The sequence below is a fragment of the Arctopsyche grandis genome, chromosome 9 (assembly GCF_051622035.1).
Source record: "Arctopsyche grandis isolate Sample6627 chromosome 9, ASM5162203v2, whole genome shotgun sequence".
NCBI lineage: Eukaryota > Metazoa > Arthropoda > Insecta > Trichoptera > Hydropsychidae > Arctopsyche > Arctopsyche grandis.
Window position 1 is genome coordinate 27689907 of NC_135363.1, and position 18069 is coordinate 27707975.

General features: G+C 36.6%; 2 protein-coding genes across 2 annotated transcripts; one reads left to right on the top strand and one right to left on the bottom strand.

The window, feature by feature from the left end:
* Positions 1–1471: 1471 nt before the first annotated feature.
* SMC2 (structural maintenance of chromosomes 2) lies at positions 1472–13926 on the bottom strand. The gene is made up of 18 exons (XM_077437475.1): positions 13638–13926; positions 13401–13550; positions 9573–9734; positions 9384–9494; positions 9194–9315; positions 8946–9102; positions 8672–8863; positions 8452–8596; positions 7386–7561; positions 7059–7316; positions 6825–6971; positions 6520–6738; positions 5867–6451; positions 5592–5786; positions 4590–4790; positions 4298–4513; positions 4020–4229; positions 1472–1847 (listed from the first exon to the last, which is right to left on the bottom strand). The coding sequence occupies exons 1-18, from the start codon at positions 13803–13805 to the stop codon at positions 1731–1733; spliced, it is 3531 nt and encodes a 1176-aa protein (XP_077293601.1). The 5' UTR covers positions 13806–13926; the 3' UTR covers positions 1472–1730.
* Positions 13927–15372: 1446 nt separating this feature from the next.
* On the top strand, positions 15373–17977 carry LOC143916408 (uncharacterized). The gene is made up of 3 exons (XM_077437508.1): positions 15373–16253; positions 16414–16640; positions 16705–17977. Exons 2-3 carry the CDS (start codon positions 16442–16444, stop codon positions 16878–16880), a joined length of 375 nt encoding a protein of 124 aa, XP_077293634.1. The 5' UTR covers positions 15373–16253; positions 16414–16441; the 3' UTR covers positions 16881–17977.
* Positions 17978–18069: the final 92 nt, after the last annotated feature.

Below are 18069 nucleotides of genomic sequence, written 5' to 3' on the forward strand. Positions count from 1 at the left end.
AGTGGTAGTCGTCTAGTATGTACTTTAATAATTTTAATTAGTTAGCAATAAATTTCCATTTGAGGGCGTGTGCGTACGGAAGTTTTAATATTATATATTATATATTACATATATGTATCTTTTGGGTCCATCCTGATTTACTTTGTCCAAGTACATATATGATATATAGATATTGTGGGTTTGGTGCAAACGATCGACAAGCGCCAGACAGACTGAACCACAGATTAACTGGGTGGCTGCTTTAAACGCAATTCTCGACTTCACGATTGATAGATTGTACATCAGATGACGAGTAACCTTTCGATGTGCACAGATGCAATTATTAAAATTGAGTTGGATCTTTCTGGCGAGTTTAATAAGGCAAAATTCGGAACTAAAGTATCAGAAGCACAGAACGTATACAGGGTAGGTATGTGGGGACTTCGGGTAGATTTCGCTTAGTGTAAGTGCGAGCAGTGCGCACGCATAAGGTACACGTGTCGTTAATCTGTGGTTCAGTCTGTCTGGCGCTTGTCGATCGTTTGCACCGCACCGAGATATTGTACTTGTTTGAATTGAAGAAAATAAATTTTACTACTTATATTTAATATCATTTTTATTTGTTATATGAACAAATTTTCACACATATTCATATATAACTTTTTTATTTAAAAATATGATGACGGTCCGTGAGAATTACTGAAAAATATATGCTGCTCTGCTAACTGAAAAAGTTTGAGTAGCACTGTGAAGGGTAAACGGACTACTAGTCATATGTGAACCAGTCACAGGACAACCGGTCGCTCTAGATCTGTCACACGTGATCACCCGTCACACTAAAACTGGTCACACCCTAAAACTAGTCACGAGAAAACTGGTCACACCCTAAAACTAGTCACGAGAAAACTGGTTAACCGGTTCACATTTGACTAGTAATCACCGAACCCTGTGAAGTGTGTATAGTGTGAAGCTTCATAGAGCCATCATAAATGAAATAGAGTTTGACACTTTAATTAACCCGACACGCTTCATCAAAAGATCAATAAATAACAAAAAAAAATACAGTAGCGTAAAATAAACAATCAATGATTTTTGTTGGCTTCTTCCCATTTATGAGATATAAGCGTTTAAAAAATGCGCAATTTCTACAGATTTTTGGCTTTTGCAGTCTTTAACTTAAAATCTAGTATTGCTGTGCCAAAAGTGAGTATTGGAATCCATAGTTTTTCTCTTGATTGTGACTTATTATTGCTTTTAAATACTTACAATTAATTATCAAGCGAATTTTACCAAAGTCGAAAATATACCAAAGTGATTTTTTACAAGGCTTTTATTTATATTTATATAAAAAAAAAGATTTTTTTAAGTACTGTAATCAATCACCTGTTGCATTTTGATTTGTATTTCACAACAATGTATGTGTGTACGTGTTAAACCTTAATGTATCATAAGATTGTGCATGATTTCTGTAAAATAAATAATTATAAACTATGACATTTTAAAAAATCATATATTTTACCAAAAATATAAGACAACTATATATGTATTACATTATTACATGAAAATGTATTTTCTGAAGCTTTAATGTACTAAATACAATTAAAATTACGTATGAAAATATGTATTTTTTTTTATTTATTTATTAAACATTATATAACAATCCTTTGAAATAGTAGAAGTCACAGCACAAAATCAAAGACCGTACTATGTACATATGTATATTGACTTTTAACACGTCGTAACCGTCGGTTCTACCGTCTATTAGTCTGCTCCGTCCTCTGAACAGTGGACATACCATCGACGAACTTCGTACGAAACAGTACATTAGCATTATTAAACATGCCATCCTTCAACGACACGATGATGAACTGCAAAATACAAAATAAAACATTAATATCCTCTCTGGTCATTGGTGTCGTCATCCAATTTTAACCCTTTGGCCGCGGAAATAAATATAGCGAACAAGCCCTGTACGCGGCACCTTTTTCGCGAATTTGGCAATCGAGTTTTCGACCTTAACCCATTTGAACCCACGCGGTCAGTTATGAACTTACACGATGTATGCCAGCGCGGTCATTCACGGCATTTTACAATTTTGCGTCGTAAAATAAAGGGATCACTCAGGCCGGCCGTAAAACCTTTCGTTACGCTTGGTTAGATGTTGGTGATGAATTTTAAGAAAGTCACACGAAATTAAATCAGTTCCTTTTGGAGTTTTGAGGGAATAACATCGAGCGCTTTTCGACTTGCAGATATGTCGAAGAGAAAACATACGTAAGTTTTTTATTTTTACATATTTTTTATTTATCTTTATGTTTCTAATACAGTAGGACTTATTGTATAATATGCATAAGAGAAATTGCGTTTATATATCTCATATTCCTGAAAAAAAAAATCAAAAGTCGACGAAGTCGTATATGACTCCTTGGGATAATGACACATATTTTTTTCCAGAGAATGCAATTTTACTACTGCAGAGATACGGGAAGAAATTGATAATTGGGATGAGTCTCAACTTCCGGATTCCACATACATACATATTACCACCCCTGGAAACTGATATTCGGTTAAAGAAAAAAGTAGGGTGGAAATCAATCAACCATTTAGTATAAATATGTATAATAAATATATGGGTGGGGTTGATCAAATGGATAACCATATTTCTAACTATAATATAAGTATTAGAGGGAAAAAATGGTACATGCCTATTCTGTTTTGGAACATCGATGTAGCTGTGAATAACGCTTGGATTCTAAGCAAAAGTTTTGGTTGTAAATTTGATAAATTAGGATTTATCAGACAGGTAACAGAGACGTTGTGCAAGTGTTGTGGTCAAAAACAAAAATAATTGGTCCCATTCAGACCCGGCAAAGTTAATCAAAATCAAAAGGAAGTTGGAAGACATTTGATATTGGTCAAACAGAAAAGGAGAAATTGTGGACACTGTAAAAATAAAACGTTTTCCGCTTGTGGTAACTGTGAAATTCCATTGCATGACAAATGTTTTGTACCGTATCATAATAATTAATTATTTTGTCTTCGTGTATTTTGTTTTTACGACTTTTGAACCCAAAATCTCGTTTATGACATTTCTTCTTTTAAAAGGGTGCACCCTTTTTTTTGTTGACGATGTGTATATGTCACAATATATGTACCTACGTGTGTTATGTTATGCGATTTGAAAATATCATTTTATCGAAGAGATGCGTGTTTGTTATTTTTAAAATTAATTTTATAAATTTCTTAACAATAAAATTACAAATAACCAGTGAGAAAGTATTATAACTGATTATGTGACTCCATTGTGATTTTTGTTTTATTTTAAAAAACATGTTTCATTAGCCCCAAAGGTCGTTCACGACACCACCTTGAAAAAAATTAAAAATGTTGAAAAACCAATTAATTATCCATCCCTATCCTATAAAAAATATTTCCCATGATATAACTCAAAGATTTTGGAAAATTAACGAAAAAATAGTCCTGGGCACATGGGACATGTGTTTTCACGCGAGCTCTGGGTTCAAATGGGTTAAATACAGATTTTAATATTTACTCAAGTAACCAGATATGTTAATTGACACATAAAGTATTATTTTCAACAATAAAATACATAATATATCTCGTAGTTTTGGATTAATTGTCAAATAATCATTCGTCATACAATTGAGACGTATCGTCGCCATTGTTCAACAGACGTGACGTCACATAAACGAGGTTTCAGTATGGTTCCACAAAAAACTAATTTTTGACTGGTATATATTCATTTTAAGCAAATTGAATAGATGGCATTCAACTCTCAGTAATATATTCAACCAATTTTGAACCTTAAAACAGTTGAAATAGGCGCATATAAGCGTCAAAATCCCGTACAAAGTCAAGAAATTCTATGGAAGACAGCCGCGCTACAGACTTGTCGCCCAAAGCTTCCATAGAAGACGGCCGCGGGCAAACGGTTAATAATGACGGATTTCCATTGGACGACAGCACTGATTCCGGTACGTGTGTAAGTATGCAGATACGAGCAAATCAAAATAGCTCACTTGAGACTTTTTAAAATGAGTTGCAAGCATGTTGCCGATATTTTGCGTGTGACTTAGATCAAGAGCGGCGTCAACTTCGTCCAGAATGTATAATGGAGCTGGATGAAACAGCAGCATGGCCAAGATGAGTGACAGGGCAACGAGAGAACGTTGTCCGCCAGACAACTCGCCCAATCCTTCCTTCCACATGCCATTGAAACCGACTTTAACCTGATACAACAAACTGCATTTAAAAATAATTCAAAACGATCAAATATTTCATGTAGATTATCATCAACCTCCAATCCGTCGACGACCGTCATCCCTTCAGGAGGTATGAGCTTCGCCTGAGCTCCCGGCAACAGTGTGCTAAATATAGAGCCGAAATCCTTGTTGACCTGTTCGCACGCTTTAATAACAGCTTTGCGTTTCGTCGTATCCAACTCCTTCATAGTGTTGATTAAAGTAGCTCTATCGTTTTCCACCTTAGTTTTCTTTTGAAGTATGGCAGTGTGCTGAAATAATCAAACAGTTCTACATATGTACAACAATACTAGATGAGACATTTGGTGTATCGAAATATGTACATACCTGTTCTTCCTCTTTTCCAAGGAGAGTTTGTGCACGTGTGTTCAAGTTGCGACCAAGTTTATCCTTCAGCTGCTCTAGCTGGGATATGCGATGCCCAGCTGAGCGAGGGTCTCGCTCTTTGAAATCGTACAGGCCACCAGGTTCGCCGAAGTACTCTCGCTCTGATGCTATCCATTCATATTGATTCCGCATGGCTTTGATCTACACAAGATCAAAAATCAGACGTGGCATCATATATTTACATCAAAAGACAATTACCCAAACTCATTTTATCCCTTTGCCCACGGCAATAAATATAGCGAACAAGCCCTGTACGCGGCACCCTTTTCGCGAATTTAGCAATCGAGTTTTCGACCTTAGATATAGATTTTAATATTTACTCAAGTAACCAGATATGTTAATTAACACATAAAGTATTATTTTAAACAATAAAATACATAATATATCTCGTAGTTTTGGCTCAATTGTCAAATAATCATTCTTTATACAATTGAGACGTATCGTCGCCATTGTTCAACAGACGTGACGTCACATAAACGAGGTTTTAGTATGGTTCTACAAAAAACTAATTTTGACTGGTATATATAAATTTTAAGCAAATTGAATAGATGGCATTCAACTCTCAGTAATTTATTCAACCAATTTTGAACCTTAAAACAGTTGAAATAGGCGCATATAAGGCTCAAAATCCCGTGCAAAGTTCAGAAATTCTATGGAAGACAGCCGCGCTACTGACTTGTCGCGCAAAGCTTCCATAGAAGACGGCCGCAGGCAAACCGTTAAGATCTATTTATTTTTGATTATTTTATACATATGTTAGAGTAAATTTATATTGTGAACTATTTTTAATTAACACACATCCATTAAGTTTTTCTGCTCCTCTGTTACAGTGAGTTGAATTTCAGGAAAACACAATAGACCTTATATGTACATCTGAAGTACTTAGAATTACTTGTACTTTACGAAAACAAATTACTATAAGTATATACATATTAAAAATACCTTATCCTCACAGCTTGCTGCATCAGATTGTATTTTAGCAATTTGATGCTCCAATGATTTGATTTCGAGTTCTATATCAGAATTTGATGCGAGCAATTGTTCTTTTTTTTGTGTGATGACTTTGATTTCTCTACTTTTTGCTGCAATTTCTGATTTTTTTTCCTTGATTTTTAATTGTATATCTTTGACGATTTCCTGTAAATACAAAATTACTATACAAATCACATGAGAAGTACATTTAATAATCGAAATATATTTCAATTTCAGAATAGTACTTTAATTCTATTCCATTCTGTATTAAATTCCTCGGCTTGTCGAGACAGTTGTTCAAGGTTTTCCTCGGCGGCTACCAATTGCTCTTTTCCAGCATCAACACTCTTCTGCAATTCGCTTACTTCTAACTTAAGCGTCTCAAAGTCCTGCTCCAAATTTTTCCACGAATCTCTACTCTTCTTGGCCTTTCGTTTCTTCTTTTCCAAATCGTCTTCCACGGCTTTCATTTGCCGCTCTCTATGACCCTTCAAATCTTTCATCCTCTCCTCTAATTCTTTACCCTTTTTGACGCTTTCATCGTGAGTTTTTTGCAGCTCGGCGATTTCTTTAGTCAAATCAGCAATGCTAGACGTCAACTTTTCAATTTCGCTGTGAGTTTGATGACCCCTAGTCATCTGCATTTGTTGCTTAGCGGCATTCAATTCATGGTGTCGACGCTCGTACTTCTGTTTCGAGTTCATATAAACATCATACGTTTGCCTCATCGATTTTATATCGCATTCAACCTTTTTCAATTTATTTTGAATAGGTTCTATTTGACTTTCAACTTCTTTTAATTCCTCCAACCTCAAAAGCATTGAGCCACCCTAAAATTTAAACTCGTTAATAAATCACATACGAGTACTTCATAAAAATACATATAAATTCTACTAACTCTTATTGCAGAACCGCCACTTAAAGTACCGCGAGGATCGACAACATCACCGTCCAAAGTTATGCATCTTTTTTGAATTTTCGGATGAAAGGCAACCTTCTGGCAAATGCCGAGATTCGGACATACAAACGAATCACCAAACACCCATTCCATTGCCGGTTTTAGGTAAGCATCAAATTCGATCAAAGACAAAGACGTTTTACCATTTTCCGGCCCGACCTAAACAAACGCAAATTCATTAGAAATATGTAGTCCAATCTACTGAATTAAAATCGGTCATTTCATTATATAATAAGTAATATTACTAATTGTTCAGCACATCTAATTTTGTCCAATTCGATCTGTCTGCCTCTGATTTTATTCAACGGAATCATCGTAGTACGATATTGGAGTTTACCATTTTTCAAAATACCTTTACTCGTCTGTTCGGTATCCACTATGACGTTGTACAACTAAATAAGTATAATACAATAGAACACTTTAACCAAATTGAACAATGTAAATGTATTCCATGTAAGTGTATATGTCTTGAATTTTACTTTTCCACCGCCGGCTATCTCTAAAGCCATACAGTACGTTTGATCCTTGACTTTAATAAGACGACAAACCAGTCCTTTGACTTTGCTTCTATCGAAATTGGGTTCAGGGTCTTTGTATTGGAAGTTACATCGTCTCAATTGCGATCCTAAAATGTCCGATCTTTCGCATAACTCCCGCACCGAAGAAACTAATTCATTGCGACGAGTCTGCATCTCCGACAGTTGATTTTCATCATACTGTATATTGGCAAGATCATTCTAAAATGAATACATAAAAATTAAAATATTGTATGAATTTAAATAATAATCATAATAATATGCACATACCTTCAAGTTTTCAACTTCTTTTTCGATGGATATGATGTTAGCTTGTTGCTTTTTATACTGCAGTGTCGAAGTTGACGCTTCTTTCTGCAACGTCTTCAATTTTTCAGTCATGTGATTCTTTTCCATTGTGTGTTGACTTATTAAAGTGGACGCTTCTGATGCCGATTGTTTAGCAGCTGCAATTATGTATATTTATGATATTTAGCGTCGATTAAAAATCTAACAAAAGCATCATCCTATTGTTGCGTAGGGGTGGGTGGAGGATCCAAGTAAAAGGCCAAAGTCGTGTCACAGCATTTATTGATGATTAAGGAGATACACGCACTGGCAGTGCTCCGTCCAGAATGTCTTGATATCGCCTTATAACGGGACAGGTCGCTCAGGGCATCTTCGACGTTCGGTTACTTCCCCATTGTTTACGCATGTACCCGGATATGTATTCCCACGACACTCAGTCCCACGCTATCGGTCACTTCTGAGAAGGGATCACAAATTCGGTGGCCATTGTTTAGCCTACTTGCACTTAGTCTGGAGATAATCCTTGAAACCAATTATAATGGGCACACAGTCTCTGGGATGCTACTTGGCCTAATCCGATTGCACTTACTCGGCGGTGTACGTAACACTATTATAATTACCAATTCTTGTTTGTATAATTGTTTTCAATTTTAGCTTGACAACTGACTTAAGAATTTTGATAAAATTACGCTTAGTAATACTTTATTTATTGAAAAAATCATTGAATCATTCATGTTACAAAATTCAACGCCGTGAATGCCTAGTTCAGTGTTACTCAAACTTACTTATTTGGTGAATCAGTAAATGTGTCAATTTTACCCCCAGACCAGTTTCGCGCTTTTGAAATAGGGTGAAAACTACCAATGTTGGTCTACAGATTACATCATTAATACAATTCGAACAAAAAAGCAATGTTGTAAAAAGCCCGGTACCTATCTGACATGTACATAGAAGACAAAAATTAATTATTTGTAAATATTGTATGCCTAAATGATCAAAGTTTAGTCTTCCAGATATAATAATTTAAATATAATACATAATATCATACCGATCAGTTGATCTTGCAAAGACGCTTGTCCCGATTCGGTAACTTGTAGACCAGAACTGGCTGCCTGAAAGCGATCCTGAGCTTCGGTGAGCAACTTAGCATCCTCCTCCATTTCTGAGCGCAGTGACCCAAATGAGTTTTCCATCTACAATATTTAAAACTAATAATAAAACACCAATAAATAACACACGGATACTAGTGTAACAATTGAGCGACCGACCTGATCCAACTGATTTTTTTTGGAAATGTAAGCTTTTTCGTCATCTTTGATGCTATTTTCTAAAAGCCTATGTTTGCTCTTATGAGCCTTCAAGTTGTCTTGAGTTGATTTGGTCTTTGCTGCAATTTCGGCTTCGATAGCCTCTTTCTCTTGCAATTCTTTTTCAATAACTTGTAACACACCACCAGATTCCTTAGCAAACAATCAAATTATTGCTTTAAAACGCATATATTAGTACATATTATGTATATGATTATAACAAAAATCAACTCACTCTATCTAGTCTATCGCTCATCTCTGCAATTGTTTTATCAATCTCTTGAGATTCCTTCTTATTGTTGACTATCTTCTTTTGCTTTTCTTTGATTTGATTTTTAACGTCTTCCAACAATTGCTTTGAGTTTTTAGAATTTTCTTCGGCAGCGACGTATCTAATAACAAACATAATAAGTAATACAATAAACAACCATACGTATGTACATATATCAAATTAGATTTTCGTGGTGAAGCCACAAATCTTACTTCCAAGCAACATAGAGACGAACAAGATTCTCCAGTTCTCTAACAACTTTCTGATATTCTTGATATTGAGAACGTTCTTCTTTGAGTTTGCTTAATTTTGGAGATATTTCCTCTTTAATGATCTAAAATTATAACGTTATTATTAATCAAATCAATCGAACACAAAGCACTAATACAAAGCATCACGAACATCGTTTAATTCTTTTAGTTTTGCATCTTTTTTTTCAATCGTGCGTTGCGTTTCTTGTTTTTTCGTCTCGTACATTTTAGTTCCAGCAGCTTCTTCAACCATTGACAATATCTAAAAATAAACACAGCATACAGTTTTCCGTTGATATCAATCTAATAAAGTTTTAAAAGTATATGAAATAAAGCAAACCTCAGGTGGCTTCATATTTAAAACTTTCGTGATGCGTCCTTGCATTATCAAAAAGTGTGGATTGTTTACATTTAACTGCACGGAACAAAACAAATCGGTGACACGTTTGTTTTGAACGTTAATACCGTTGATCAAATATTTATTTTTACCACCGATGACAACCTGAAAAAAGTTTTTAATGTCTTAAAAAATCGTGTCTATCCCAGTGGTCGGCAAACCGTGGCTCGCGAGTCGCACGCGGCTTTTTGAGCAAAATTGCTCTAAAGTTGTGTCAATTTCAACAGACGGGGCGAAAAGTATGACCGGCGTTAGAAAAGGGTTTGTTAATATTTTGAAAGGAAAAATTCATCATGAAGTATGTACTTGCTTACCATCGCATCATTCGCTTTGAAGCGCTTTGTGCGCAGAAATTTCCAGAATAAATTTGCAAAGTTATGGAATTGGTGATTAACCTTTCCACCGCGTACGACTACTATACATGTCCTAGCGAACATGCCCTCAGCGCGTGAGACACGCATAGATGTCTTGGAAGTTCCAACCTGTATAAGAGCCGTCTATTGTGTTAAGATTTTATAACTTGGTTGAAAATATTACTAAATGTATACTTTACCAAATTCAATATATGGCAGTAGTCAAAAAAAATTCAATATAGGCTAAAATAATTTATAAAATATTACAACCTATATTTATAGTCGAAAACCCGATAACAAAATCCGCAAAAAAGCAGCCGCGTACAGGGCATGTTAAGCGGGCAAAGGGTTAAGATTATAGCTAATGCTCTTAATCATCGCCAATTCAAATAATATTTAGTTTGTAACGCGACGTCCTTCTGAGTGTTTTTTCAGTTCGCAGCGTTAGTAAAATTGTTGCGTAGGGGTGGGTGGAGGATCCAAGTAAAAGGCCAAAGTCGTGTCACAGCATTTATTGATGATTAAGGAGATGCACACACTGGCAGTGCTCCGTCCAGAATATCTTGATATGGTGTAAGTACTGCCTTATAATGGGACAGGTCGCTCAGGGCATCTTCTACGTCCGGTTACTTCCCCATTGTTTAGGCATGTACCCAGATATGTATTCCAATGACACTCAGTCCCACGCTATCGGTCACTTCTGAGAAGGGAACGGGTGCTGCTTACTACGCCAATTCGGTGGTCATTGTTTAGCCTACTTGCACTTAGCCTGGAGATAATCCTTGAAACCAATTATAACGGGCACACAGTCTCTGGGATGCCACTCAGCCTAATCCGATTGCATTTAACCGGCGGCTCTTTTTAGTATTCGTAACAACATTTTGGGTGGCCACCCTCAGGCCGATAGTTTTTACCGCGAAAAGGAGCAGACGAGAGCAGCGAGACTCGACCATTCGCTTCTCGGCCACCACAAGGTATAGACGTACCACCCCCCCTCCCTCGGTAGGGGGGGGGTACGTCTATAGAGCCGCTGTATGGTTGAGTGTATCATCACTCCCTCCCCTGAGTTACAACAGTTCGTCACCTGTATCTTCACGGAGCTTCCATAGAAGCCTCAGCCATAGTGACCCGAGAGCCAGCTCCACAACCACGTAAACAGCAGCAAGAGACGAGACAAGCAGAGTAATCAGGAACCTTCACGATAAATGTTCAGTATCCCAGGTTAGTCCACGTTTCTTCATAACGCGATTCCCTGGAAGAACGACGCTATCCGCCACCTGGTCTCCCACCGCGAGATCAGTGTAAGCGCGCGAAAATACGATCGTTACAAGTTGAAATAGAAAGTGAGTGCGCAGATCTTCTGCTGCATAACAAGGTACGTTGGTTATCAAGAGGAAATGTTTTAAAACGTTTCGCTTCCTTATTAACAGAAATTAAAACGTTTCTCCTTGAGAAGAGTGTTCACTATCCAGAACTAATGGACGATCAGTGGATCCGGAAATTTTATTTCATGCTAGACGATACACCTCACCTAAACCAGCTTAATTGTAAACTATAGGGGACAGGAAACACCATTTTTTAGATGTTAGAAGAAGTTATTTCATTCAAAGAACAATAATTATCCCTTTTTGTTCAAGATTTTAAAAGAGAAACTTTGATTCACTTTCCAAGCTTGCTAAAACATCGCCAAGAAAATAATTCTGATATTGACATTTGCTATTTCAAAACAGCAATTGTAAATATGAGGGAAGCTTTTCTCAACAGGTTTCAGGAATTCAGAAACAGCAAAGCGACATTAGCCGCTGTTAAAAAATCTCTTAACACTACGGCGGCCGCTGATTCATATTTGTATCATGTTGGGTGCACAACGCTTACTGGCCGCTGATACATATATGAGTCACGACTGCGTGAATATATTTTTCAGTCCGCTGATATATATTTGTATCGCGTTTTCGTCATAAACAAAAACGTGATACAAAATTGTACCAGTGGCCACAAACGATGATACAAAAATATACCAGCGGACTGAAACAGTTCGCGCAGTCGTAAATCTTATACATATGTACCAGCGGCCACTAAGCGTTGTGCACCAAACATGATACAAATATGAATCAGCGGCCGCCATCGTGTTAATGCAACTGTAACAGAATTAAATTTTTCCTCCCTTTAATGTTGACATTGGGAACTTTGAAATGTAATTTCTGGATTAAAAAAAAAAAGAATTATAGAGGTCTAAATTTGAACGTGTTTGTGTTGATATGGAAATATTGGAGAAAAACAAATGTGAACTTAGTTCAGAGCACAAGTGGTCTGCTTTGAAAGACCTGGAGAAGGAAGACACGAAGATTTTTAGCACCTGGAATAGTATTCTTGACTATGATCAGTTTGAAAAAATTAACGTTTGCTATTCTTTCCCTTTTCTTTTCAATCATTTTCAAGCATTAGCCTTATCAAAAGTAAACTGAGAAGCCGTCTTATTGATGAGAACCTGGAATCGTGCCTAAAATTAAAAACAACATATAAACCGGACTTACATACTACAAATTTCCAAAGAGATACAAGGCCATTGTTCACAATAAGTGTTTGTCAGTCATTGCCAGGATTTAATTTTATGGATATCTTACTAACAATTTAATTGGTATTAATAAATAAGATTATTATTAAGTATGATATCGAGTTTTATTCGGTGTACCTATAGTTTGATTAAGATTTAAAACAGTAATTGAAATTTATTAAGTTAACCCTTTGCCCGCGGCAATAAATATAGCGAATTTTGCAATCGAATTTTCGACCTTAAATATAGATTTTAATATTTACTTAAGTAAAAAGATATGTTAATTAACATATAAAGTATTATTTTAAACAATAAAATACATAATATATCTCGTAGTTTTGGCTTAATTGTCAAATAATCATTCTTCATACAATTGAGACGTATCATCGCCATTGTTCAACAGACGTGACGTCACATAAACGAGGTTTCACTATGGTTCCACAAAAAACTAATTTTGACTGATATATATTCATTTTAAGCAAATTGAATAGATGGCATTCAACTCTCAGTAATATATTCAAACAATTTTGAACTTTAAAACAGTTGAAATAGGCGCATATAAGGCTCAAAATCCCGTGCAAAGTTCAGAAATTCTATGGAAGACAGCCGCGCTACAGACTTGTCGCCCAAAGCTTCCATAGAAGACGGCCGCGGGCAAACGGTTAATAAACAATGTTCCTATCTACATACATATATATATATATACACAGTTTAAGTTTAAGAAATTTGGGTCTCTAAAAAGAAATCTCAATCGTCGTACTGTTGAAATTCGACTCTGTTGACTAATAAGTTTGCCGACCGCTGGTCTATCCATTGGAATTGTTCGGATACATGTTTTGTATATAAAAGTAATTAAAAGCTCACCTGGCGAGTGATGGAAATATCTTTCTGATTATCGTACCCAATGGGTGACTGGTTTTTGTCCGAGTTGTCGAACATTATGGTGACACTAGCTTTAGTGATGCCTGCTTGACCCGACTTGTACACCAGGTCTTGTAGACTGCCCGCGCGCACCTGCAACAGTGAATCGACGTTAAATAATGGCACACGCGCATCGTGGATGATGGTGATGGTGTAGGTGTAGGTGTAGGTGTAACGGACGTGTGAGAGATTGGTGATGCCCAGCACGAAGCAGATGGAGTCGAGGATGTTGGACTTGCCGGTGCCGTTGAGGCCGGTGATGGCATTGAATTCGCGGTCGAAGCCCTTGATCTCGACCCGATTGCCGTACGATTTGAATCCATCGAGGATTATCGACTTGACGTACATGGCGGCCGTTCCATGGGCGAACCCGCCACTTTCAAACCCAACCGACGCCACTCGCACACGCGTTTGACACTTGCCGTAATGCCGATAATCACGACCAGTACGTCAAATCAAAAACTGCAATGTTTGCACACGAAGAGCGACCACAGACAGATCTGCCGCAATCTACCCGTTTGCTGTGTGCGTTCGAGTGATGCAAACAAGTCCATATCGGAACATACTTAATCAAATAGCACTCTGGAAGCATGGCTCTTAACGAGAACCATCATACTGTTACGTACGCCGCGGATTAAGCGAATAGAATCCCAGAGACTGTGTGACCGTTCAAGGATTATCTGTAACGGATATCTGTTAACGGATTAACTAAATGCATACCGTGCGACTGGTATAAGTGGTTAGCGACAGGCTAAGTGGAGATAAGCTAAACAATGATTGCACTTCTCATACCGTGGGAATACATAACACTATGACGTTGTACAACTAAAAAAGTATAATACAATAGAACATTTTAACCAAATTGAACAATGTAAATGTATTCCATGTAAGTGTATATGTCTTGAATTTTACTTTTCCACCGCCGGCTATCTCTAAAGCCATACATTACGTTTGATCCTTGACTTTAATAAGACGACAAACCAGTCCTTTGACTTTGCTTCTATCGAAATTGGGTTCAGGGTCTTTGTATTGGAAGTTACACCGTCTCAATTGCGATCCTAAAATGTCCGATCTTTCGCATAACTCCCGCACCGAAGAAACTAATTCATTGCGACGAGTCTGCATCTCCGACAGTTGATTTTCATCATACTGTATATTGGCAAGATCATTCTAAAATGAATACATAAAAATTAAAATATTGTATGAATTTAAATAATAATCATAATGATATGCACATACCTTCAAGTTTTCAACTTCTTTTTCGATGGATATGATGTAAGCTTGTTGCTTTTTATACTGCAGTGTCGAAGTTGACGCTTCTTTCTGCAACGTCTTTAATTTTTCAGTCATGTGATTCTTTTCCATTTTGTGTTGACTTATTAAAGTGGACGCTTCTGATGCCGATTGTTTAGCAGCTGCAATTATGTATATTTATGATATTTAGCGTCGATTAAAAATCTAACAAAAGCATCATCCTATTGTTGCGTAGGGGTGGGTGGAGGATTCAAGTAAAAGGTCAAAGTCGTGTCACAGCATTTATTGGTGATTAAGGAGATACACGCACTGGCAGTGCTCCGTCCAGAATGTCTTGATATGGTCTAAGTCGGTCTCCGTGACGGGCCGGAATGTGAAATGCCGGAAAACGCAAATATCGAAAGGCAAAGATCGAAAATCGAAAGATCTTAAGTAGAAAGATCAAAAAAAAGGGTGCATCGTAAACGGTACATACTCACTTAATTTGCGCGAGCAGGACACAACAGGAACAAGAGGAACAGGCTTTTCCTTCCGTATTCTGCGCGCGCACATTAATACGGGAGAAAAAGCCTGTGTGGCGGCTCGCTATATGACATGGTCGAGTTTGGTTACCTTCCTGCGAGTGGGGACCAACTCGGCTGGTTTCGGAGAGCGGCTACTCACTCTGCCTTCAGCTGTCATAAATAAAACACGTGCATTAACATGCCAGTCGTCTCATTCGTTCATCCCCCATAACTGGTGACCCCCGACATCGAGCCACGCAGCCTCGATCAATTTCAACATGCCGCTCATCCCTGCCTCGCCGAGCCAGGCGGGAAAGCTACCCGCCGCGCCCCCATCGCCATCAACACAGCACGCCGCGGCCCGCGGGTGACAATAAACGAGCAGACACGGCTACCTACCTACCTACCTATCGACTAGAGTCCAGCCACAACGTCGATGACAGGTGCTTAAAAAAATGGGGGAGCGAATGAGACGACGATCTTGACAGCTGGATGTGGAGTCATTCGCGATCCAGTTCACATTCCGGCCCGTGAGGTAGACCCGGTCTAAGTACCTCCTTATAAAGGACAGGTCGCTCAGGGCATCTTCGACGTGGATATGTATTCCCACGACACTCAGTCCCACGCTATCGGTCACGTCTGAAAACTCCACGGGAATGCGACCTAGTGCCGCTACTACGCCAATTCGGTGGCCATTGTTTAGCCTACTTGTGCTTAGTCTGCAGATAATCCTCGAAACCAATTATAACGGTCGCACAGTGTCGGGGATGCGCCTCGGCCTAATCCGATTGCACTTAACCGGCGGCTCTTTTTAGTATACGCTACAATACTAACGAGCACTCGAGTGCCAAATATTCCGTATTCGTGATTTTCACGGCAAAGACTATCGTTTGCGCGATCGTAATGTGCGTAATAATTCATTTACCGTTGAAATGATATTGTTCTCCTAAATGGGAAGGACTTGTCTTATTGCCATTTATTTTATCATACGGTTGGCAAAACTGGAAACTCTCACTGTCAAGTGTCAACTGTCATTTATGTGAGTTTGTTTAATTTTCGCTTGTTTGGTTTATTTTAACAAAAAATTATACTTTATAAATTATACTTTAAAAGAGAACCATTTAAAAGTCTTCTTCTTAATGCATACTTCTACTTAATACATACATACAAGTTTCTCCAAAAGTAATATTTTATTATAGGTTATATATGCATGTATAAATTAGTACCATGGAAGAGCCAGACTTTCCTAGGAAAGTTTTTTTGAATAAACTCAATGGTTCGTCGCTGAAGAACGTATGGATATGTGGTATAATTGAGCAAAATGTCGGAACTGACATTCTAATCGTAAAAGACCCATTCGCCCGAGCGAAAATTACCGGTTGCAATTCGGCTCAGCAAGAAAGAGATTCGTCGTGGATTCAAAAAGGTAATTTTGCTTTAATACATAATATGCTTTTATGTTGTAAATTGTAACGACAGATTTTTTTAAGGATCTCACTGCTCGGTCATAGGAACTTTGATGAACAATAAAGGTTTGCCCGAAATACGAGCGTGCAAAATTGTCAACGTGACGAATGATGAAGTCGCACAAACCAATTGGGCAACTGAAGTCGAATGTTTAGATCTGTTTTTAGAACGAAAAGTTGAACCTGCCCTTGAACCTTGAAAGTTGAATAAAAAAAGGCATGTGAAAAAAAGGTTTTTTATTGTAAATAAATTGACATTGCTCAACTGGGAGCTCGTTATATTTTTTTCATATAGATAACTATGTAAATCGTAACAAATATACAATTATAAAAATTTTCTCGATAGAAAACATTAAACTGCCATAAAAGTAACACATTTCTTTCAAAACATTAAAAACATCTACATAGTATGAAATACATTTTTTCAATATCAAAAAGTTTCCAGGAATAAAAACGTAAAAAAAAACAACCATTCGTAAGGAAATTTCATTATAAGGCAAAAAGTTACCATTCTGGGGCAACGTTAATATTGATAGAAAACATTAAATTATTCACTAAGTTATATTAAAAATTTTATGTTTTAAATTCATCACAACACTATAAAATTATTTCATTGAAAATATGCCAAGACAAGTTTTTGAAAATCTGTTTTGTATAAAGGAAACACGTTTTTTATTTTTGTAAATTGAGCAGTAATTACACTTATTCCATTTGAAACTATGCATCACTTTTTATTTACACCCCTAAATACAATAAATAGTATGAATTCTAAACAATAATATAAACTATTATACTGTCACGGGATCAGACAATGCATTTCTCAAACAGATCAAAACAATTTAACAGTTTCATTTATAAATATAATATCCACAAATACCAATAACTCCAGTAAATATTGTTGATAAATAAAAAAACATGTGATTACAAACGCACATAGAGTATATGTAATAGATTGAGAATCATTTTAATAATATTGCATGCTAGCTTTCAACATTCGCAAATATCGACAAGCTGAACAAAAATATGATTTCAATTATATATTATTTCAATAGTTGAGTATTATTAGTCAATTTTCAATTTACAAATATCGTTATTTTTTAATACAATCACTTGTAATGAGTAAATAATATAGTAATTAATATGAATACATTGAAATCGAATACCAAAATATGAATATGCAAACCTAACTTTTTCACACACACATAATATAATTTTTGGAATGTGATGCAATATTCAAAGAAAAACACAATAATATAGATAAAGTTTTAATAAATAAATAAATAACGACCTACGATATAATATTTGAACTTATTAATGTCTATTCTAAGTACGTGTGAGATGAGATGAACTTGATAAATTGTTTATAAATTATGTAAATTCATTTATGTT